Consider the following 24,642-nt stretch of genomic DNA (forward strand, 5'->3'; position numbering starts at 1 on the left):
AGACTCAGTGAGTGGGGCAGTATCACACATCACAGGAGGCGGTTTACATTAATGAATACAGCTTAACTACAATGTATAGAATGCTGTAGAATCAGAAGCCCCTTGATATGTACTTATCTTTACTCTAGAGCAGTGGTCTCCAACCCCCGGGCTGCGGACTGGTACTGGTCCATGGGCCATTTGGTACTGGTCTGCAGAGAAAGAATAAATAACTGACATTACTTCCGTTTTATTTATATTTAAGTCTGAACGATGTTTTATTTTTAAAAAAATGACCAGATTCCCTCTGTTACATCCGTCTAAGACTCAGTCTTGATGCTTGTCTCGGTCACGTGATACATTTATCCGTCCCACCCTAAAGGCCGGTCCGTGAAATTATTTTCTGACATTAAACCGGTCCGTGGTCCAAAAAATGTTGGGGACCATTGCTCTAGAGTGTTTCATCAAAACTTTAGGGCCTGGTCAATGCCTCCTCTGCAAGCAGACCCGAAATCCACATGCTGATGACAAAACAGCCTTAATGACAGCTTTGCAGCAGAGATCCCGAAGGGATGAGTTAGGGGGCTCTTGCCTAGGCTCTAGTCCGGCATTACCTCATCTTGCCCACCATGTCCCCTGCAACTCACATGCCCCAAGCACCAGGGGCAGAGTGCCATGTCAGGGCCCAAAGAAGGCCTAATGCCAGTCCCCCACTCCAGAGACCACCCACTTTATTTGTGGACAGCTAGGGACAGACAGCTTGCTCAGCCATCTGTTACATAGTGTCTAGACTGTACCTTTAGAGCCACCCTGTTCTTCTGCCCCCTGCTTATTCTTTGGCAGTAAACAGAGTTCAAGACCTCCATTCAAATCTTCTTCCATCAAATAGTTTAGACAGGGAATTTAGCTAATCTCTACCAGGCAGGGTGATCTTCTTGGGCAATGGATTTCAATGCTCCAAGGATCAGTTTTCTTGTCTGTAAAGTAGGACTAGGAGGAGTAGTTTGTCTATGTAGACAGGCTCCTGTGTATTGCATGGTGCGTTGTAAATGTTTCACAAATGATAGTCTCTGCTGCCATCATTATCGACATCATTGTCATCATCACCATCATCGTTATTTTCATTTTTACTACATAATTTTCTTCTTCTTACTGTCTCTGACAAGACTTGGAATGCTTTATTCCAGGAGAATAAGGAGAGACAAGAAGGAAGAAATGCAGATTTCTCCACAAAAATTATAGTATATTAAGGGAGGAGGACTCTTTAAAGTTCATATATTTAAGGCAAAACAAACAAACAAACAAAAGGCTTTAGTCACTCATGTGAAATGCCACTTGGGAACGAACCCTGAAGTCTAGCACACTAAGGCATCGGGCTGAGGGGTCCAGAGCACCCCTAGCTTTGCCAGACTGGTAGGTGTGCATGTTTACCATTTGTTTTGCCTCCCAACTTCATCTAGAATGGTTCAGCACTGGGCCCTGAGTCCTCCTTGTCCCCTCTCGTCCCAGGGCTGCCAGAAATTGGCTACAGTTTTGTGAGTTAAATGCGAAACCTGCATTTAATATCTCATGCATCACTAAGTTTAGAGGAAGGGTAAATGTTTGGCGACTAAACCTACTTTATAATTCAACACACATTAAGGGCTATTTTCCAATACATATAAGCACTTGATAATTAGCATCGAAACTATTCATCATTTAATCTATGATCTACTTAGAATGAATGAGAGAGATGTCATTTACTTGCTGAAATGGGAGACATTAAAACGATCCAGCCATTTTCCTCTTGAATCTGATCCAACAGGCGGTGCCGGGGAAAACTCCTGCACAGGCGCAAGCCTCTCCCTGTGCGGGGAGCAGTGTCGTATTCAGGAGATGCACACTTTCAAAGACCTTTAGAAAAGCCCGAAGTCCTTCCTCCAGCCTTGTTCAAGGCAGGAAACACCTTTTTTTTAAAAAACAAAAACAAAACAAAGTCCACATTTCAAGAAACTCAATCAAACCTGAACTCTGTCTCTTCAAACAATTAAAAAATTTGTGGGTAGCAGTAGTTTTTAATACTATTTTAGCCTATAATTGCTCAAATATATTATACTCAGATTCTCTAGAAATGGGCTCATATTTTGTAGTAGAAAATGGCAACTTTAAATTAATATAGTGCTGCCAGTTCACTGGAGAGTAAGAAATACTGAGGAAAAGGACAGTGCGTATCTGATGATTCTGAGGTCTGGAGAGGAAATGCAAGTATGAAGACATCCATGAAGATCCTGGGTGCTTGAAAGGGTGTCCTGGGAAGAGGCAGCCGGCTGTGTTTGCTGTAGATTGCTGAAGGAAGACGACTTGATTTGGGGACTGTGAATAAAAGTGTGATGGGCATGGTGCCAGTGGAGCCCAGATTATGTTCTTAAAAATGTCTGCTTGGCAGAAAACTGCTGATCTGCTCAAATGCTCACCGTGACCCCTGCACCTCCCAGCCCATCTTGTGCCTCTCTCTGACTTGCGGCTCCTCCCATCACCATTTCTTCCCAGTGCAGGGCTTTTGAGCTTGCTGTTCCCTCTGCCTAGAAATCTCTTGTTGGCCAAGGCATGTTTGAGCTAATGCCTACTGAGGATTCAGTTCTCTGTTCAGAGAGGTCATCTTTGACTCCCCAGTTTGGGTAACTCCCCTTCTTCATTTCCATACAAGTGACTCTCAAGCCTGCCATTCCTTTTCATTGTCTTTCTTACACCCGTTTCTATTTGGAGTTCTCATTTATTTGTCCGTTTTCTTTCCTCCTCAGACTGAAATGTCAGCTTCATGGTTAGTTCACTGCTGAATGCCTGCTAGAACAGATGCTCAATAATATTTGTTGAATGATCAAATGAATGAAAGAGTGCCTTGCCTGGTCATTTGAGGAAGGGTGGAAGAGACTTAGGTACAGCCTCACCTGCAGTCTTAGGGGTTGGGTTTGGGGGCTCACCACAGAATTGCCTGTGACTAGTGAAGTTCCTGCTGATAGTTATGGAGACCTTCCAACTTATGTGCTTTTTCTGAGCAGCCTTTGGGGGAGGGGCTGTTCTATGTCCTTCTACATGAGGACACTGGTCTCAGCAAAGTTCAATCACAAGTCCAGAGCCATTAGCTAACAGGTACTGAATGAAGTCTCAAACCTGGGAGTCCAGCTCCTAAGCCTGATCCACACTGGTTTGCAGCACTGTGAGGGTGCTGCCCGGTGACACCTACTGTGGGGAACAGGGGTGAAAGTGGGAGCGCCTCATGAGACCTTACTCATGACTGATGCACAGAATAAGTAACGGCCACTATTTGGAGCATTTTGTCTGTGCCAGCAGCTGTGCTAAGTGCTTACATCTATTGATTTGCTTGAACCCAAGGGGCTTATCGTCTCAGGCAGGACTTGGAGGTGACACTTGCCAGCTGAAATATGATGACAAGAGGGGCTTCTTGTTCAGAGATACCAAACTAAAATGGAAAGTTGTGCAAATGCCTGTGAAAGTTGTGCAGAGAGAGTGGTGGCCATCTGTAATCCCAGGTGACCTCATGTAGCAAGTGCCAGCCACAGGGAAGAGCAGTTATCTGGGTGGAAGTAAAAGAAGGAAACTGCAAAGGTGACTTTTTGGATGGCTTATATGATACATTACGAAGACAGATCAGGTATGTGTGAGATGCTTTTCAGATACAAATTGCAAATTGATCACAGAGGTGGTGTGAGACCCTATTCTTTGAACATCTGCTAGTCTTCTTTCTGTTTTACTGAAAGCTGAACATCTGATAACTTTCTGACTGGCATCAGAGGTGATTTAATCTCTCAAAAGATAGAGGAAGTAGGAAGCAGAACTTCTATTCTTGGGCTTCATGTTGACCAATATGAATAATAAGTGGATGTGGAAGGGACAGGAACATTGGATGAAGTGACCATGTTATGTGGAGTTCACATTTTTGAACACAGAAGGCTGAACATACACTAGACATTAAGGAAAATTATTTTAACCCATCTTTGTGTATTATAGATAGGACTCATTAACATAGGTCAGGGAGTTCATAAAATTACAATGCAGATGTAAAAATCTGAATTGTTTACATAAAGAAAAAAGGGGCAAGGCTTTTAAACACCCTTTGCAGGGTAAAAAGCCTGCATTTATTAAATTCAGGTTTAGAAAATAATATGCACCAACTATGGAAAATGGGTATATCGTAGGATGAGTAGGAGAGTGCAAGTACCTGTACTGGCCGAACAGTGAGCCCCGCCCCCTGGGCATCCTGCAAAGATGACCTATTTTGGAAATAGGACCTTTGCAGATAGAAATAAGTTAAAGTTTTTCAGAAGAAGTCATCTTTAATTTAGAGTGGACCCTAAATCTAATGGCTGGTTTCTTCAAAGAACAAGGAGAGGGAGATTTGACATAGAAGCCCAGACGGACAGGCCATGTGAGATGGGGTGGGGAGTGGAGTGGTGCGTCTATCTACAAGGCAAGAAGCATCACGGATGGAGGAGAAACACCAGAGCCTGGGAAAGAGGCACGGGACAGAGTCTTCCCCGGAGCCTCCAGGAGCCCATCCTGCCAACACCATGGCTTTGGGCTCCTGGCCTCCAGAATAAATTATATTAGGCCACTTAGTTTGTGGTATTTTGTTATATCAGCCACAAGAAGCTAATACAGTGTATTAAACCCCTAAGAAGATGAAGGGTAGCAGTGCAAGCTGAAGCTCATATTAATCTAAGACTCTCTGAAAATCCTAAATGATGCAAAAGGGGGGCTTTTAAACAAGTTTTGAAATGAAACACAAAACAAGGGAAAAGGTAAGCCTGCTACCAATGAGGATGCTATCATTTTTACGAGTGATCGTAAAACAGATCTGCTCAGCGACCACAGGTGGAACATCAAGTGGGGTGCCGGTCCAGGCCATGTAATGCTCACCGCCTCCTCAGTGGGGGTGCCGGTCCAGGCCATGCGATGCTCACCGCCTCCTCAGTGGGGGTGCCGGTCCAGGCCATGCGATGCTCGCCTCCTCAGTGAACGGTGGGAAGGGCTGGGTCTGGGGCACGTGGCGTGCATGGCCCTTTGGCCTATTTCACTTCTGCCTCTGGCAGTGCAGTGGGAAAACCATTTTATCTTAAGTCTTTTTTTAAACCCAAATATTTAGATGAATGCTCCACTTAATAATGTCATCATTTTGGGGTGTTTTTTTTTCCAGTCTCCTACATGATGATAACAATAGACAACAATTCAAGATTTTCTGTGGTTTTGCTTGCTAAGCAAGCTTGTAAAATCAATCTACTGTGATTATTTTACAAGCCAGAGGAAGTGTTATTTGAAATATTTGAGCAAATGGGTGTGTGCAACACAGTCCCCACTTTAAATGGATCAAATCTTTCAGTGATTCTTCTTTCTGGTTCCCCAGGCCCTATGAAAATTGAAGCCCCCTTCTCTTGAGGAGGCATAATTTCAGAGTAAGATTTCATGTCCAAATGAAGTGGGTGAAGTGATCCCTAGAACCCTACAATTCTTTTTGCATTTCTGAATATCCTCACAGTTCCTCAGGTGATGATGTAAGTTTCCAGGACTGCCTGGAAGCATGAACAGCCTTTACCACCCCCAAAGAAACCACACTCAAGAAAAAGAATTGTCTAACTGGAAACTGTTTGACTCTTTAACATGTTCAGACAGTTAGCTAGTGAATTGGAATTTTTGCCTCTAATTGTGGAAGGTTTTTATATGACACTGATATAATTGAAGCCATTGATGGAGAAGGCAAGAACCATAGGTTTTTCAGTGTCATTATTGTATTTGCATCTTTGTGGATTAATTTAAGGGGCTTTTGTAGCAGAGAGTGAGTCAGAATAATCATTGTCAAGCATGGACAGGAACAATAAAGGGCTCCATTTTCCAGGATGGTAAAGACAAAGTCCTTCTTAAAATTACTTGATGGTAGAAGGTTGAATTGGTCATTTTTACTGTCCTAGCCTGTGAAGTGGTTATTATGGTTCACAAGAGTTAGAACACTTACCCTTGAGATGAGAGTCAGAATCCCAATTGCCTATTGAATCTGATGAAGTGATCTGAAAAAATAAGGCAGCCAGAGGTAAGACAATGAGACAGGCTGCCGTGTCTGCCCACTGGGTCAGATGCACATGTTGGGGACAGCCAGCTGGCAAAGGGCAGACAGTGTGGGGGAGGGTGTGGGTGCCCTAGAGTGTGTCTGTCATTGTACCCAATTTCCATGAACCTTTCTAACATTATTTACCTCATTGTCTTGCCATGAGACTTGAGGACCGGGGTGACCCAACCTATCCTCACCCCCTCATCTGTGTAGTACAGAGAAATCTTTGGGTTAGGATTCAACAGTGGCATTGCTGTGACTTGGAGTCCCCGGGGAGCTCTGGTGTGGGTGTGGCACTCCAGGCCAGTGGAATATGTCCACTGATGGCTTTGTTGAATGCCTTTGCCATTAGTCCTTTTCTGCCCACTTTTTTTTAATCTTCCAAAACAGCCTTTTATGGTGGGCACTGTTATCCCCATTTTGCAAATATGGAGAACAGAGATCTGAGGTTTTGTCCCTTGCTAGCAGGCGCTTCTAAGAAAGAACCTAACCTTCTTTGCTCAATTTCCAGTTGTGTAGTCTGGAGGGTAGCCTGTCTTGGAGGGCTGAGGTGGGGTGAGAGGAGAGTGATAAGCACAGTGTCTGTACCACAGGAAGGACTCAAAGGTTCCCCTCCATTTCCTAATGATTAATCTGTTCATCCTGTTATTATTCTCACCCTCATCATCCTGGGACCAGGCAGTTACTTCCCCTCTTAGAACAGACTGTTGCTGCACGCTGCAGGCATCATTTAGAAACAGGAGCTTCAGAGGTGAAAACAACAAAAAGTGGACAGTCACAGATCGTCCTCTGCTCCGCCCGGCTTCCACCCTGCGGGAAATGTTGCTTATTCTCCCTCTATGTCTTTGCCCTTCATTTTGCCCATGGACAAAGGGCAAGGGGTTATCTTTGGGCTCCCAATGGTGAGGAAGAGAGATCTGCTTATGGGACAGCAGTGCAGAAGAATAGATGGTTGTTTGTAATCTGGGTTTGTTTGTTTTTTGTTTTGTATTTTTCTGAAGCTGGAAACGGGGAGGCAGTCAGACAGACTCCCGCATGTGCCCGACTGGGATCCACCCTGCACGCCCACCAGGGGGCGATGCTCTGCCCATCTGGGGCTTCGCTTCTGTTGCAACCAGAGCCATTCTAGAGCCTGAGGCAGAGGCCATGGAGCCATCCCCAGTGCCCGGGCCATCCTTGCTCCAATGGAGCCTTGGCTGCGGGAGGGGAAGAGAGAGACAGAGAGGAAGGAGAGGGGGAGGGGTGGAGAAGCAGATGGGCGGAGAAGCAGATGGGCGCTTCTCCTGTGTGCCTTGGCAGAGAATCGAACCTGGGACTCCTGCACGCCAGGCCGACGCTCTACCACTGACCCAACCGGCCAGGGCCTGTAATCTGGTTTTAATCATCTATCCACCCATCTCTTCATCAATCCATACATTGCTGGAGTATGGATTACTCAGAGCAGTAACAGCAACGCAAGGTGGTTCCTTCCCTCAGGAGCTCACACCTGCTGAACAAAAAGAAGTAGAGAGATTTAGTTACACAATTCCAATTTACTTATCTATTTTGTTTTTAAAAAAGCAAACTTCTAAATCTGAAGTGGAGCGAATTTGAATGAAGTTATGTTGGCTGAGGTAATAGCGGTGAGGAAAGAAAAAACATGTTTTTTCTTCTTAATGCTGAGTTCTGACTCAGGAGGAGGAAAAGTGGAAAATAACGCGAAGAGGGTGTGTCTTTGCTGTCTCAGAACCAAGGGGGAATGCAGGACTGAAAGTTACAAATGAGGGGATTTGCTTTTGTAAAGAAGCGTGGGTAGAGACTCCTGGGGGGCATGGAGAGCTAGGGCAGGACGGGGAAGCTTTTATTGTGGAATTTCCAGGAGCTATAACTTTCTTCACAGCTCTCTGCAAGACAGACCTCATGCTGAGAACTGCGAGCCACGTGAGATGCCAGCCAGGTTCTAGCCTGTGTTGCTTGCTTTGTAACATCCTCTTTTCTCTCTCTCTCTCTCTTTTCAGACCCTGCAATTGTCAATGGTGTTTATTGGTCTGAATCCCTAAACAAAGTTTTTGTGGATAACTTCGACCGTGACCCGTCTCTCATATGGCAGTACTTTGGAAGCGCAAAGGGCTTTTTTAGGCAGTATCCAGGTGAGTGTCCTGCATGGAGCATTATGATTCATATGAAAGAAAATGTAATATTTTTCTTTAAGGTTCAGGGTTAAAATTTTTCTCCCTTCTTAGGAGAACATAGAAGGCTCTGAAAGCAAAACAAAGGAACAGACAAAACAAAACAGAAACTGACTTGAAGATACAAAGGACAGACTGATGGTTGTCAGAGAGGAGGGGTGGGGGCATGGGAAAAATAGGAGAAGAGGATTCAGAGGGACTGAACTCCAGTTAGAAAGTAGGTCCGTCGTGGGTGTAATGCGCAGCACGGGAACACAGTTGGTAGTAGTGTCACAACTGCTCGGTGACACATCACGATCATTCATAACATATCTGAATGTCGAGTCACTATGTTGTACACCTGAAACTAATTAATATTTCATGTCAACTATAGTTCAATTAAAAGAAACTATTAAATCTGCTGTCAGGTGCAGGTCGGGAATGGCAGTGTGGCGTGGGCACACCCAGGGGCAAGCGTGCACCAGGCATTGGACCAGGATCTTTCTCCATTCAGTAATTCATAGAGCTGCCAAAAGTGGGGATTTGGGGTCTGAAACATGCCATATTTAAACTTTCTGGACAAGCATTTGCTTTTATTATTATTGCTACTATTATTATAATCAGGGAAAGAAACGAGTCATAATTGGACAGAGTTAAATTCTGACTGGAAGGAGAAGAAATGGAAAATGTGAACTGAGTTTCCCCACTCCTGAGCCCACTGCCCTCAAAAGAAGAGGTGGGAAGGGCCGAAGCACCACTGAAGTCAGTAACCCATCGTGAGGGCCACCAACAGCACTTTCACATGAGTGCGTTTGTCAGAGTTTGGCCACCTTGCCTGGGGAACAGGTGTTCATTCTGGGACCTCCCCAGGCCTCTACATTGCAATAGGAATTTAATTCTGGTTAGGTTTGAATTTTAATTAAAAAGGGAAGTTTTAATTTTGCTTAGAAGTTGTGAAAACAGGACTCGAGGCTGCAATTGTGCCAACAACACAGCTGTACAAATTAACAAGCTCAACCTAAAAGAAGGAAAAAAACACCCTGCATAATCTTGGAGCAATTAAGTGGAGTCTTTTATGTTTTCATTAAGTAAGGCTAGGCACCTGATGTCTTCGCACTCGGAGGCACAGAGCCTGCCAGCCTCCGCCTCAAGGAGTTGTTTGCCTTGCACACGGCATCTGTCCCTGGAGACTTGCCTGCCCAAGGTCTGCTCTGGCAGATTATTCAATGTTTCCCAAGAGCTGTGTTCATCAGGGCAGGCATGTTCCTCCTGGAGCTCACAGGAATTTAAACAATAAGTATCTTATTAAAAGATAACGTTATGACAAACAGTGGTCTATTAAAGTGCCAGTATCACCAAATTGCAGTTTGCTTTGATACACTCAGCAGAGAGTAAATTTAACACAGATGTTGCTGAAATGAGAGCATGGTGGGTGGCTGTTACACTGAGGAAGTCACAAGGACATCTTACCATGTGGCATTTGGATGAAGGTAGAGCAGATAAGAAGAAACGACAGATGATCTCTTGTCTCCACCAGCAGGAAGTTCTGAAACTAGAGTCATGAGGAAATTAGTCATCTCAGGCTGCCATAACAAAATATCATAGACTGAGTAGTTTAAACAACAGACAGTTATTCCTCACGGTTCTGGAGGCTTGGAAGGCCAAGATCCAGGTACCAGCAGATTTGGTTCTTGGTAAGAACCTTCTTTCCGGCTTTCAGGACCTTCACCTGAGTCCTCACACAGAAAGGAAGCTCTGGTGTTGCCTGCTCTTTCTAAAAAGGCACTAGTCCCATTATGCGGGTTCCACCCTCATGGTCTCATTTGAACCTAATTTACTTCCAAAGGCTCCACCTCTTAATACAATCAAATAGGATAGTAAGGGGGTGGGAGGGGAACATGAATGGGGGTGGGAGGGGAACATATGAATGGGGGTGGGAGGGGAACAGGTATGATGCAGACATTCAGTCTGTAATAAAAGAGAATCCTAATAGAAGAGAGCTTAATTACATATAAGGTTTTTATCAGTCAGAACAGTTGATTCAGAAATACTTAAGAGTTCTTTTATGACTTTTGTAGCACAATTTTGACTTTGTAAAATTTCTGCATCTTTTTAAAGTTACTATACACAGGTCACAGTCCCCCAAAGGGTTTCATTGCTCCAGTAAATACCATGGGGTCACTCAGTGCTTAGTTCTGAACAGAGAGCACAGCTCTGGTCTCCTAGATGTAACGTGATTGTTGGAAAAGGAATCCCTGAGCATTCTTTGCCAGGAGGTCTTTCTCTTCAGGACGTAGCTCTCCACGTTTAGTGTATAATAGTATAAATCAGTGCTAAGCATGAGTGTTATTAAGTGGAAGGGGTGTTTCTTTATTCTTACGAGAGTGTCCCTTGAGTTCTTGCTTTGTGTGGAGCTCTGTGTGAGGCCCTGAGGATAAAGTGGTAACCGAGACAGGAAAGGTCTCCACCCGTGTGTTGCTCCCTCTTGTTGGGACATGTGTTCTTCAGGGATTCAGATTGCATGTGACAGAAACCCAGTTACAGCTAGCTCCAGCAAGGACCACGTTTATCGGGCTCGTGTAACTGAAACCCAGCGGTGGTGCTGTTTTGCAGCACAGCTAGACTTCCTTTCATGCCTCATCTCCGCCCTCCTGTCTCCTGACCTTGCTTCACCGGGCAGGTGACCTCCTGTGATGGGGAGCATGGCTGCAGGTTGCAGGATTGCTCCTCCATTATGATCCTGGGGCAGAGAGAACATCAGTCTCAGGAGCTTGGATGAAAGGCCAAGGAGGTCACAGGCCCACAGACAGAAGCCAGGGACACTGGACAGTAAGAAGGGCCAGTCATCTGAAACCATGGGGGTCAGGAGGACTACTGTGGCCTTGCCCGGAATGGACACCTAAAGGACTGGGCAGGGACCACCAGGGTAGGAGACAAGTGAACAGGTCTTCGTGGTCCAGTGTGTTTCATGCCAGGGCAGGGGAAGTAGGGCGCTGGAGATCCCAGAAAAGGAGCACCAATCCCGCCTTCTGGAGGTGGGAGCAGACTCACCAGAAGGAGGATTTGAGTCAGCTAGTAGCACACCTGTGATGGAGTTGTCCATTTCTGCATAACTTCACGTAAGCCTCCATGAGCACCACTCATGTGCTGTGAGCATGTGCAACAGTTTTGTTGTGTTTCTGCAAGGGCTTTCTGTGATGGTGGAAATGTTCTATGTCTACAGTATCTAATGTGGTAGCCACTAATCCCATGTGGCTGTTGAGCACTTGAAATGTGCCTAGTGAGACTGAGGAATTAAAATTTGAATTTTATTTAACTTAATTTAAATTTAAAATTAAATAGCAACATGGGGCTAGTAGCTATTATGTTAAACAGTATAACTGTAGGAAAAGACTTGAATAGTCTGATACTCAGTTTTCAAGGTACTACTGGCATCACCTTTCACTGCCTGCATTGCAGAAGGGTCTCGTTGAACAGGGAGCTACAGAGAAGCTCTTCTAAATGACACCGACAGTGCGAGGCCAGGGCCTCAGAGCTCGGCAGGCTCGGCCAGGGCTCCTCGTAGCTCTGATTATGTCACTTTCATCCTTGGGAAACTTCGGGAGTGCTGTGAACATTGACGGCCGTGCTGATGACAGTGATAGTGGGTCCATTCTACTGGATGCCTGTACAGCATCGCCTGATGTAGTCCTCACCGTGATTCTAGGAGCTGGAGCTCCTCTCATCCCCATTTTACATGAGGAAATGGAGGTTAGACGTTACCTGACTAACCCGAATGCACCACTAGGGTAAAAGGGAGTTGGTGATGGTGCTGATACTTCAGTCACCTCTTTCTTTCTTTCTTTCTTTGTTCTCATGATAGTTCGTATTCTTTAAATATGAAGTCTGGCCTACAGCCCTGTGCCATCGGACTTTCCATCCCGTCTCCTTTACTGGGATACCCCTCTGGGCGGACAGAGACATTTGTTTTGTCCACCATTTATTATCAACCCCGAGAATAACACATTGTAGGTCCTCAGAATGTATTTGTTAAATGGATATAGCACTCAGTGGATCAAAGTCCATAAAATCTCTTGTCCCCATCACACTGGTAGTAGCAGCCTTCCCGCCTCAGAAACAGTGGGAAGCGGGTCACTGGCTGCAGTCCAGTGGCACTAAGTGACCAAGGAGGGAATTGGCATAACCGCAGTATAGTGCCATGGTCCCTTTCACCCCCATTGCTCCCTCATCAAGTTCATTATTCTACAACTGTGTGGGGTCCCCATTTCTCCCTGGGTGGGGCCACAAGTGCCAATCCATCCTTCGTGTTCTGACCGCTTCTTAGCCTATATCCAAAATGATATGGCTGACTTACAATTCTGTATAATTGTCCTTAACTGTATCGAGAGAAAAGTGTCTGTCTGTCATAGACTGATCCTGTCTGTTCAAGCACAGACACTAATTGAATGTATGCATGATGATAAGGAGCTCTGTTCCTTCCCCCCTGCCAGACTGTCAGCACTCCAGAGCCACAGCTCAGGGGTGTAGAAGTGCCTGTAGAAGGCTCAGGATCACAAGGGAAACTGACTTTCTTGTCTTCATTATGATTTCTGTGCCATCTGAAGGGGAAAGCTGGTTCACAGGACAGACGTGAGGAGGAAGACCGATGGCTAAGTGAGGAGTTCTCTGCAGGTTTGCACTCGTACAAGCCATGGGCCAGTAGAAATGCATCAAGTGTGGTTTCCGTGCGCAGCTTGGCCTCGTGCTGTCTCCTGCCTGTCGTCCTCCCCAGCTCAGGTTCAGCAGCCGGTGGCGTGTAGTTGACATTAGAGTTCTTGTCCTTGACCAGCTCAGTGTTACCACTGGTGAATGAAAACCATAGTTTTAGTTTTCATAGCAAATCTTGAGACATTCATTTATCATGATGAATGATTTCTCAAGAGATTGTTAGGGAAGATGGCATTCATTGGATGAAGGAGATTTGTTTTTCTTTTCTTTCCTCTGGAGGAATGCATAGCCAGTGTCTCAGAAGACACTTTACAGTTTGACTACAGTTCAGCTCATGTTGAGCTAGTATTTCATTATAGACCAGCTATTTTAGATCTAAGGTATACTGGGAGGTATTCATTTAAACTTCAGAGTTGGGCCCAAGTAAAAGCTATTTGTTGAGGAAGGAATTGGACATTAGGGAGAAACCCCATCTGCTCCCCTTGATTGTCCTCCCTTTCTTTCTGCATCTTTCTGGGCTGTGTGCTCTCTGGCAGGGAAGGGAAGCCCAGGTTGCAGCACGATAGTGTGTGTGCAGATGGTGGGTGGAGAAGGTGGCTTGGGTGTCGCTGGCAGGGCCCGGGAAGATTTATGAAAAAGACTTGGCACTAAGGAGAGGAAAGCAACGGATTCCGACACCCATTGTTGAGGTAGAGATTTTGAAAAGGGGAGATTAGAGCCAAGAAGAAATCATTACAGAGGCCAAAAGATATTTGGATTTTTATTGTATTCTTTGATATAGCTCTTAGTTCTGTTGGGCAGTCAAGCCTTTTTGCTGCTGAAATTGTAGTGGCAGCCTGTGACTTGACTTTCAGATGATGTTGTATGAGGCTCTTCTCTAAATGTGAAGTCACATGTTATCCTGGATGAAATTAATTTCCCTCTAATGTTAGTTTGTTTGTTTTTTTTGTATTTTTCTGAAGCTGGAAACGGGGAGGCAGTCAGACAGACTCCTGCATGTGCCCGACCGGGATCCACTCGGCACGCCCACCAGGGGGCGATGCTCTGCCCCTGCGGGGCGTTGCTCTGTTGCGACCAGAGCCACTCCAGTGCCTGAGGCAGAGGCCATGGAGCCATCCCCAGCGCCCGGGACATCTTTGCTCCAATGGAGCCTTGGCTGCGGGGGGGGGGGGGGGGGGGGGGGAGAGACAGAGAGGAAGGAGAGGGGGAGGGGTGGAGAAGCAGATGGGCACTTCTCCTGCATGCCCTGGCCGGGAATCGAACCCAGGACTTCCACATGCCAGGCTGACGCTCTACCACTGAGCCAATCGGCCAGGGCCTAATGTTAGTTTTAATGACTTTTTGGGGACAAACTATGGGATATAGGAATGTTGCACAATATTTTATATTCAATCAGATTTGAGCACTTGACTTACAGGAGAGTTTCTGACAATATTTTCAGCTTCATTTAGGGATATGCTGAATGTTCAGAGACCCTGTGCCCTGAAAGCGGAGGAAGGCAGGCCAGCAATTCCTGATGCTGCTGACTGAGCCCCGAGAGCCTCAGGGGGAAGGGTAAATGGCAGCCGAGTCTGCTGAGCTGCTTCACTCCTCCAGACTTCACGTTCCTGCCCCATCCAGCCTGGGTGGGGTCCCCAAAGGCATGTTGGAACTTCCAGAAATTATGAGGCCCTGGCTCAGTAGCTCAGTTAGTTGGAATAGTTAGAGCATCACCAAGGTTGCCAGTTTGATTCCCGGTCAGGGCACATACATGAAGCAACCGGTGAATGTATCAATAAGTGGAATCACAAATCGATGTTTCTCCCCCCAACCCCCACCTCCCTCTCTCTAAAATCAATAAATTAAACATTTATTTTAAAAAACACACTAACACAGCTTCAGGTACTTCTTGGTAACTCTAGTTCTTGTGAATTCTTATCTAGCGTCTGCTTCTCTGCTAAATGTGAGGCTCTCTGAAGGCAAGAGAGGCTGGGCCCATCTTTCTTAGTCACTGCTGTATGTCCATCAGCTGTCAGAGTGCCTGGAAGGAGTTACAAGCCCATTTGCAAGGAAATGATTTCAATTCAAAGGAGAGCACGCTTGGTCACTAATTCCTTTCCCCAGGCCCTAGCCTGAAGGTGGGAGTGTGGGAGAGAATCACATGCACGTGTCCTCCTCCTGGGCAGCACTGGCGATGGGGAGGATGGATGGAAGAGTGGGGGTGGGGTGAAGGATGACCAGATACGCTTGTTGTCTCAGAACACTACCCACAATTCAGTTCAAGAATCACCCGTTGAACGCCTACCACGAGTCAACATATTAAAAAATAAATTCTCTTTATATTGGACTCAAACCAATTCTTTGTGGAATTACAAATTGGAACATTACCTAGCCTCCCCACGGATATAATTGCATTATGTGTCAAGGCTGTGATTCTAGCTATACTTGGCTTTATACAAAGCCGTGTGTCAGATGTTTTTAAAACAAATTGCATTCTTGTCCCTCAGTGTACAAAATCATGTCAGTTTTATTTTATCTTCATTACCTAATGGCCTTCAGTTGGCAGTGGCTTCTCATACTTTTTTTTTTCTGATTTGTTACAGAGAACTCATTAAATTAGGCACATTTGCAGGTGGGAAATATAGGTACAAGGAAGACAGAACAAAATGACTCTTTGGATTACAAACCGCCATCTCAGTTATCTGTGTAATAAGTTGGGGGTATTACCTTAAACACATGACTATTATTAGCCCAGTGTGGTCCAGAAAGATGGCAGTTATTCATTGAAAAGGAGAATCTCAATGTTACATTATGAATCACCATTTTTCCCCATAAAAATAATATTTCTATTCCAATTTTCTTAATTCCAAAGTCTGTTTTCAAATCCTCTATCTCTGAGTGGCACTGTTGGTTGAAAGCAATAATTTTTTTATCTTATTCTTAGGCAGCACTTTTCTTTTTAAGTGAAATTTTATTTATTTATTTATTTTTTGTATTTTTTCAAAGTGAGAAGTGGAGAGGCAGACAGAAAGACTCCCTCATGCTCCTGACTGAGATCCACCCAGCATTCTCACTAGGGGGTGATGCTCTGCCCATCCAAGGCATTACTGCATTGCAACCAGAGCCATTCTAGTGCCAGAGTTGGAGGCCGTGGAGCCATCCTCAGTGCCTGGGCCAACTTTTGTTCTAATGGAATATTGGCTGCAGGAAGGGAATAGAGAGATAGAGAGAAAGGAGAGAGGGAAGGGTAGAGAAGCAGATGGGCACTTCTCCTATGTGCCCTGGCTGGGAATCAAACCCAGGACTTCCACACACCAGGCTGATGCTGTACCACTGAGCCAACCGGCAGGGGCCTAAGTGAAATTTTATTCCTTTTTTTTTTTTTCCAGAGACAGAGAGAGAGTCAGAGAGACGGATAGATAGGGACAGACAGACAGGAGCAGAGAGAGATGAGAAGCATCAATCATTAGTTTTTTGTTGTTACTCCTTAGTTGTTCATTGATTGCTTTCTCATATGTGCCTTGACTGCAGGCCTTCAGCAGACCCAGTGACCCTTTGCTAAAGCCAGAGACCTTGGGTCCAAGCTGGTGAGCTTTGCTCAAACCAGATGAGCCCACACAGAAGCTAGCAACCTCGGGGTCTTGAACCTGGGCCCTCTGCATCCCAGTCTGATGCTCTATCCACTGCGCCACCGCCTGGTCAGGCAAATTTTATTCTTAAAAACTAAGTTGTAAATAGAGAATGTCGACCTTGGACACATCCTGACTAGTCTGCATACCACGAGGCTAGGGGTGCTGGCTCCCATTTTATACGTGGGGAAAACTCTCCAGGCCACAAAGCCTGAAATTTGAACTTCATTGTACAGCAGGATCAGGGGCATTTTATTTTATTTTGGTGTGGAAGACTGAACCAAAATTCCTGATTCTAAAAATAGGAGTCGGGAAAGAACAGACCTGTGTGTATTCTGAGATAGCAGCATATCAAATGATTGTTTCCTGCTATGCGGTAGACATTTCCTTACCCGGGTCCAGGGATGGGGGCCAACTCCGCCCAGAAATCTATGAATGAAGCCCCCAGGTCCAGCAGTTTGAGGGACAGTGAGAAATGACCTTGGCTGACTTCATCATTGGCCACGGGAAGGGGCTGGAGTCATGTCCTTTCTTGATGGACAGCACTTTACTCAAGATGTCACCACTCCAGATTGGGTCTTGCAGCACGTACGCCCAGGCTGTCTGGCTGCAGAGGTGAGCCCTGAAGCGCCTGCCCCTCGTGGGTGATGGAGCAGAGGATGAGCTCTGGGGTTGGTCTTTGCATGTGATTTTTCACCCTGTCCATTCAGTCAGCAAAGCAGAGCAGCCTTGAAATGCTATGAATAAATATTTGAAGTTTCTGGGTTTCTAATAACTCCATTTTTCTTCTAGGGATTAAATGGGAACCAGATGAGAATGGAGTTATTGCATTTGACTGCAGGAACCGAAAATGGTAAGAAATGGTCAAACCTCTTGGTTCTTTTTAAAAAAGAAAACTTGCAGAGAGGTTCAAGCCATTTTATTTTATTTTTTTACTTTATTTTTTCCTGACCTAGGTATATCCAGGCAGCGACTTCTCCTAAAGACGTGGTCATTTTAGTTGACGTTAGTGGCAGCATGAAAGGTCTTCGTCTAACTATCGCAAAGCAAACGGTCTCATCTATTTTGGACACGCTGGGGGATGATGACTTCTTCAACATAATTGCTGTGAGTGTGGCTGTTTTTGTGCTTTCTGTGCACTTTGGGTTCATTTGATCTTTTAGTAGTAATGGTTAACATTCTTACCACTTTTATATCAGAGCATTAGATGCCCAGGATGAGGAGTGGTGAGTGACCTGTGAGTTCACTGAGTCGTGATGTCGGAGGGGCTATGGGAGACAGGAATGCACTGAGCACGTTCCCTCCTGACCACGCAGACAGGTGCTCTCATCCGAAAGAGTCACGCAGGACTTGGTTTTCCTGGGGAGCCAACCTTGTCAGAATGAGACCTGTTTTCTCATATGGAAATTAACTTTAAGTTGGGTTAGTCTGATGACAATGATAGTAATATCAATCATGACGATAAAGTGACTAAACTGTGGACAGCAGCTGCAGACTCACAGAACAAAAGCGGCATTTCTGAAGTGCCTTCGGGGTGCCCTTTCCTCTGCTCCTCCTGTGCACGCTGGCCGGGTTCCTCACAGCAGCTCTAGGTCATGTGGACGGCTGGGCATTTCTCAAATGAGACTGTTTAGAGGAAGAGTGACAGTGACTTGCCTGAGGTCCCAATCCTGGGAAGGGGGTCCCAGGGGCCCAGCCTGGACAGTGACATCCTCTCTGGAAGGAGCACCGACACAGCTGTTCATCTCCAGTTGTTCTCCTGTCCTCCCAGGTCACTGGTGTGGTTCTCGTCATGTCCCCAGTCCCTCTCACTCTTTTTCCAAAGACTGTAGCCACAATGAGTTTGTTTCTTCTCCGTAAGTACTTAACTAGGCGCTCCTGCATGGGACCACCAGTGCTTTGCATCATCCCCTCTCTCTGGGACGGGGAGTGGCTGTAGCTGGATGGGGAGGCCATGTGGTGAGGAGGGCACAGTTTGGCTTTGGGAATGGGGCTTTGTTTTGAATCCTGGTTCTGCCGCATATGACCATGCATCTTGGGACAAACTGCCCGAGTCTGAGCCTCAGCCCACCAGCAGTGAAACTGATACAGTCACATCACCCAAAGGGCTGCTCCCAATTACCTGCCTGAGCCAGTGCACAGGAGGCCATGGGCAGTGGGAGGGTGCTTTTTGAGGAGTGGGGCGGACATGCTGTGAGAACGCTATTACTGTGGTCGGCCTGGCACCCCCGATCCCCTGAGCAGAATGTGTTCTCAAGGGAGCCTATTTCTGTCAGCCTTCTGCACAGGCACCCACTTTTATTTTCTAGCCAGAGGACAGGGTGTTTAAAGGACATGGGGTTTGCAGAGAGGATTGCTTGAATTAGTGTCCTGTCCGTGTGTGCTTCTGATGGAACTCTGAGCCAAGAGACACAACCATAGGGCTCCACACTCTATAGCTTCTTAATTTAAAAAGACCTAAAGAAGAAAGGGAAAAGGAAGAGAATCATACATTCCATGGAAGCAGGGGTTAGTCTTCTTCATTCATTGCCCTCAATGCCTAGGGCAGTGCCTGGCAAATACTAGGAGTTTAAGTATTTATTGAATGAATAATGCCAGCAGCTGCCTTTCACAGAGTGCATAGTGTGTGCCAGCCCCAGCTGCATATCCTATGTGAATTATCGCATTGGATTTTCTCCCACCTCTGTGCCAAGTAGCATGGAGACAAAAGCACCAAGAGGTAGAAATGACTGGCTTAAGGTCACATAGCCAGCAAAGGTGGCACAACGAGGACTCAGAATTGTCTGGCTTTACCTTCTTTTTTTTCCTTTTATTCAGTGAGAGGAGAGGAGGCAGAGAGAAAGACTGACACATGCACCCCGACTGGGATCCACTCTGGAGCTATGCTCTTCCCACCTAGGGTATTACTCTGTTGCTTGGTAACTGAGCTATTTTTAGCACCTGAGGCAGAGGCCACAGAGTCATTCTCAGCACCCTGGGCCAACTCGCTAGAACCAATCGAGCCATGGCAGGAGGGGAAGAGAGAGAGAGAGAAGGAGAAGGGGTAGGGGGAGGGGTGAAGAAGCAGATGGTCACTTCATGTGCCCTGAGTAGGAATCAAACCCCGCGGCTTCTACATACTGGCCGACACTCTACCACTGAGCCAGCCAGTCAGGGTCCTTCTCCTGCTTCCTGAGCAGAAGTGAAGAGCATGTAGTTGAGCCCTCTGCCACCTTCTTGTGAAACTCCATGACCAGGGGCACAGTTCTTCCCAAGAAGACTTTCAGATGGAACTTTGCCTTTGCAAATCAAGAGAGGTTGCTCTGGTTACCAGCCTCCTTGAGAATATGTAAATGTGGCTGATCCTCACACATCCTGAAGCATTTAGATATAGGAAGCAACTAATTTGGGACTATCTTTCTTATTAATCTTTAATTACTCATTACAGAAGTATTAGAAATTTGCATAATAAGAAGAACTAACTAATTACAGCCCGAATCCTTTATCTGTAAGGATTTATTGTTCTGTTAACAAAACCAATCGATTGAAATAATCTCTGTAAGTTCATTAAGACATACAAACAGTGTCAACTCAATAATGAAGAGAGGGTGATTAAGATAATTAAAAGTAGATATGCCAGTTATTATAGAACAGTTAAGGAAAAAATTATTTTTTTTACCCCAAATTGTCCTTTATATAAAGAAATCCATTAGAAGTCCCATTGACCTTCTCTATACATCTGTTTATCTGTTTATTAGTTTTCAACATTAATGATCAGCTTTAAAACTAGCTCTGGCCTGCTGGCTCAGTGGATAGAGTGTTGGCAGAGAGAAAGACTGCCACATGCACCCCGACTGGGATCCACTCTGGGGCTATGCTCTTCCCACCTAGGGCATATGGATGTCCCAGCATTGATTCCCAGTCAGGGCACACAGGAGAAGCAACCACCTCCTTCTCTCACCCTCCCATTCCCCCTTTTCTCTCTCTTTCCCTCCTACAGCCAGTTGCTGGATTGGTTTGAGTGTCAGCCTCAGGCACTTGCTATTGGTTTGAGTGTCAGCCTTAGATGCTAAAAATAGCTCAGTTTATTCAAGCATTGACACCAGACTGGGTTGCCAGGTTGATTCTGGTTGGGTTGCAAGTGGGAGTCTGTCTCACTATCCCCCCTCCTCTTACCTAAAAAAAAAAATGACTATTGCATAATTATTTCAATAACTAGAAAGATGCTCTGAACATTTTTACTTGAAGCCTTTATAGTAAAATCATGAATTCTGTTCCCCTAAAGAATAAGGGAATAGATTAAATATGTTAGCAGATTTATATCAAAAGCCTAAAGTAACAAACGGAACTGCTAATTAACAATAACTTTTACACATTGATTTATTTTAATGTAGGCAACACATGTAAAATTTTAAACAATTCAGAAATATACATTAATATACGTAATATTTCCACAAAAAATAGAATAACATTTTATAGAATATTCAGCAACTTTTATACTCATATGTATTTGAAAAGCAGGACATTTTACAATCTGTAGTTGACAGTGATTTTTTTCAATCCATTTTCCTTTGATGAGCTTACGCTGTTACTGATCTCTTTTCCACTCAAGAATGCTGCAGTAAATGGACTTGTTCATATATTTTTTGCAGGGTTGGCTGTGCTTCTATTGAGTAAAATCTAGAAGTGAAATTGCTGCACCAAAGGGTGTGCACATAGTTAGGTACTGGAATGTCCACTAAGTAGGGTGGTGTTTACACACTTAGAAACTATAGTAGTTAGCTCCACCTTCTGTAACAAAATACAACCGGGTGGCCTTAACCAGTGTTTTTTGACTACAGGTTTGCAGACTGGTCCACCAGAAATTTTGTGTCGGTCTGCAAAAGAGTTAACTACCCTACGTTGTATGATTATAAACCCAATGATCTTAGTTGAATTTGCTTTTGCTGAGTGATCTCTGCCTTAGCAGTCCCCAAAATAATTCTATTTTTACTGATCCCCAAGTATAAAAAGGTTGAAAACCACTGGCTTAAACAACAGAAATATATTTACTCAGTTCTAGAGGTTGGAAAGTCCAAGATCAAGGTTAGGTAGGGTTTGGTTTCCCTTTCTGACTGAGACAGTGACCTTCTCTCTGTTACTCAAGTGGCCTTTTCTCTGTATGTGCTCGTGGAGCCAGGAAGAGAGCGAGTGAGCAAGCGCTCTCATGTCTCCTCTTACAAGGACATGCTCAGAGGCAGATTTAACAGTGGGTATACTGGATGCACGCCCTGGGCCCCAGCTTCTGAAGGGCCCCACAAAACCCCAACTTTACTCTTTTTCTAATGTAAGGGGCCCAATATTTTCTTCTGTGCCTGGTCCCTCAACCGACCTTAATCCGCCTCTGGGCATGATCCCTTCACAAAGGATCCACCCTCATGACTTCGCCTAAACATAATTATGTCCCAAATGTCCCATCTCCAAATACTACTACATTGGGAGCTGGGGCTTCCACATAGGACTTTAAGGGGGACAAAGATACTCAGTTCATAACACCAACATTTTGAGGGGTTTTAATAGTAGATTTGCAATTGGCAAATCTTCATTTTCATTCCTTTGAGGTGTCCTTCCAACCCTAAGTGTATTTGACCAATTTTGCCTTGCTGAATTGTGCTGGTGTTTTGTTGTGTTGCATTTTCTCCACCACCTTCCTCTGTTTCCATAGGGGCAAAATTGCTCCAGTAATGTGGTGTAAATTTTTCTATATTCTGTTCAAAAAGGTCACTTGCCTCTGTCTAGAGGCAGACCCACTGCAGGCTCTTGTAAGTGCAAGGGGGTGGAATATGTGACACTCCGTCCGGAACACCCTGCCAGCGTGAGCAGCCTGCTCTGTGGGCTGGGCTTCATTTCCGGGAGAGGACATTGTTATTTCACCTTTCGTTGCACTGTCAGCTTTCTCTTGCTTGCTGCGTAGATATTTGAGGAGACGTTTCAGTATTTTAGAGAGAAAGTAAAGAAAACAATCTTCACTTTCAGTGTTGGAAGCCCTTGTGCAATGTAGGTTTTTGTTTGAACAAATCTAATTCATCATGGCCTTTTGATTTTTAGTCTCATGATGAGGAAGGGAGCAGAGAGACCTAAGGAGTAGAACAGGCTTTTCCTGGCCATTTCAGTCATTTTTTTGCATGTTTGCGTTTTTGTATTAAGTTCATTGTTAAATGCATCTTATGTATTTTATTGAAAAGCTTTTAATTTAGTTCTTTCTAGAGAATAAACATGAAAAGATAATGTAAAAAATGATTTTAGTGTTCATGGGCAGGGTATTACAAAATTTATCTAAGACTGATGAACTAAATGATTGAATTAAAAAAGATAGTTGAAATATGAGAGAGATTTTGTGCATTCGAAGTTAAAATTTAAGGTCAAACCACTGGTGCATGAAGAGAGATGTCTCTGACAAGAGAAAAGGCATATTTTTCTGATTCACTTTGAAGTCAAACTTCAAGCTATGCATTAAATTAACAATATTATCATAAAAATGAGGGTGCTAATTCAGCCCTGTACAATGCTGAAATTTGAAAAGTGATTTTACAGGAGTCTAAAGCCATGCATTCAATGAATACAGCATTAACTGGGCTGATATTGTGAAATCAATTTAAATGCCTCCTCCTGCAACAGAGAAGAGCATCATTTGTTAGTTCAACCCAGAACTTTCTGATACCCTGGTTTTAATTTGCAGAATTTTCTTTAAAACCATTTCTCCAGTGCTTTGCCTGCTGTGGATTTGCTTTTTAAAGTAATCGATTCCGTATTAAAAGTAAGAGGATGGTATTGTCTTTCACTGCTCATTTGTTCTATCCTACTCATTACGTCTAGTCGTGTTTTAAATTATACAAGAAGCTTTTGTAGTGCAAAAGATCCCTGGGACTCCTTGTGTTGGTGAAAATATTGTGGGCTCATCTGCTTCATTACATAATCCCTGCACATTTTCATTCTAAAGGTTATTTAATCAAAAGTGCTCCAATAAAACCATCAAAATACCTAACCTAATTCCACACCAGTTTTCTCATATTGGATGAGCATGCCAGTGTGTTAATTCCGTGGATTTTTTTGTGGGATTTAGGATTCTCTAAAACGTACTCATTCACTTCCTTTACTTTTTGTTTATCTGTTTTTTGAAGGTGGTAGAGATTCTCATCTTTTTTTTTTTTTTTGTCTCTGTCAACATTTCCCCCCCTAGGCTTTGTTCTTTTTTTATCTGTAAACTCTACAGTTTTGCCTCTTTGTTTCTTTGATCTAATTATTCAGTCTACAAAAACTATTGAGTGTTAACAGGTAAGTACTGGGACTGTCTTTGTAGCTAGTGAAGGCGGAGCGTCTTCCCTGGTGGACCTTGATGCTTTGTTTGTGAGTGTTGGTGTGGTGCCAGCCAGGGAGAGGCGCGCACAGGAGAGTGGCCAGTGCGGTCTGGGAGGGAGGCAGTGAGGGCTGCGAGGGCACGGGGCTGGGGCAGGTGACCAACTCAGACTCAGTGACCGCTCGTTGGCAGAAGTGATGAGTGAGTGAGCACTTTAGGATAGCCCGGTATGTGCAATGAGGTAGGGCAGGAGGGAGGAGGATCAAGAACAGTAGTATTTACAGGCTGATTATCTCCTCTTCCATCCCAGGAGGTGCAGAATTGGTCGGATGACTGAAAGGAGTTCAGTGTCTGGACGTATCGAGGTTGGGGTGAACAGAGGAGGCGGAGTGGGTGGATGGGGGTACTGATGGAAAGAATAGGACTGGACTGAGAGGGTCAGGCCATATCCAACAAGTCCGGTCAGCCATGGAGCGGAATTGGGATCTGTCCTGGAGACAAAAAGACATGGCAGGAGTCTGGAGGGTGTGTTAAGAGTGTCCCTTAAAGTTTTTTCCCTTCTTAGGTCTTTGCTCATTCTCCTTTTTAGGCAACTGATGATCTTCTGTTAGTCCCAAGAGTGCCATTGCTCTCTTTGATCCAGTCCAGCTTCTAAAATTAAACAGTGTTCATAGTCCCTACCCTCATCCAGAGCCCACAGTCAGCTGTCCCCCACTCTGGTCTCAGGGCTGTGATTCACACAAGCCAGCATGTGACACGACTGCACACAACGCTGGAGCCTGTGTG

The 24,642-nt window shown here is 44.9% G+C and overlaps 1 protein-coding gene across 2 annotated transcripts in view; it reads left to right on the forward strand.

Moving 5' to 3' along the window:
* CACNA2D3 (calcium voltage-gated channel auxiliary subunit alpha2delta 3) overlaps nucleotides 1-24,642 on the forward strand; it is a 1,028,076-nt gene that overhangs the window by 482,052 nt on the left and 521,382 nt on the right. For both annotated transcript variants that reach the window (XM_066350330.1, XM_066350329.1), the window contains exons 6-8: nucleotides 8,077-8,208; nucleotides 17,334-17,394; nucleotides 17,498-17,648. In XM_066350330.1, the coding sequence (XP_066206427.1) occupies nucleotides 8,077-8,208; nucleotides 17,334-17,394; nucleotides 17,498-17,648 (344 nt within the window). The remainder of the gene's footprint in view (nucleotides 1-8,076; nucleotides 8,209-17,333; nucleotides 17,395-17,497; nucleotides 17,649-24,642) is intronic.

This window comes from Saccopteryx leptura, chromosome 10, assembly GCF_036850995.1.
Source record: "Saccopteryx leptura isolate mSacLep1 chromosome 10, mSacLep1_pri_phased_curated, whole genome shotgun sequence".
Taxonomy (NCBI): domain Eukaryota; kingdom Metazoa; phylum Chordata; class Mammalia; order Chiroptera; family Emballonuridae; genus Saccopteryx; species Saccopteryx leptura.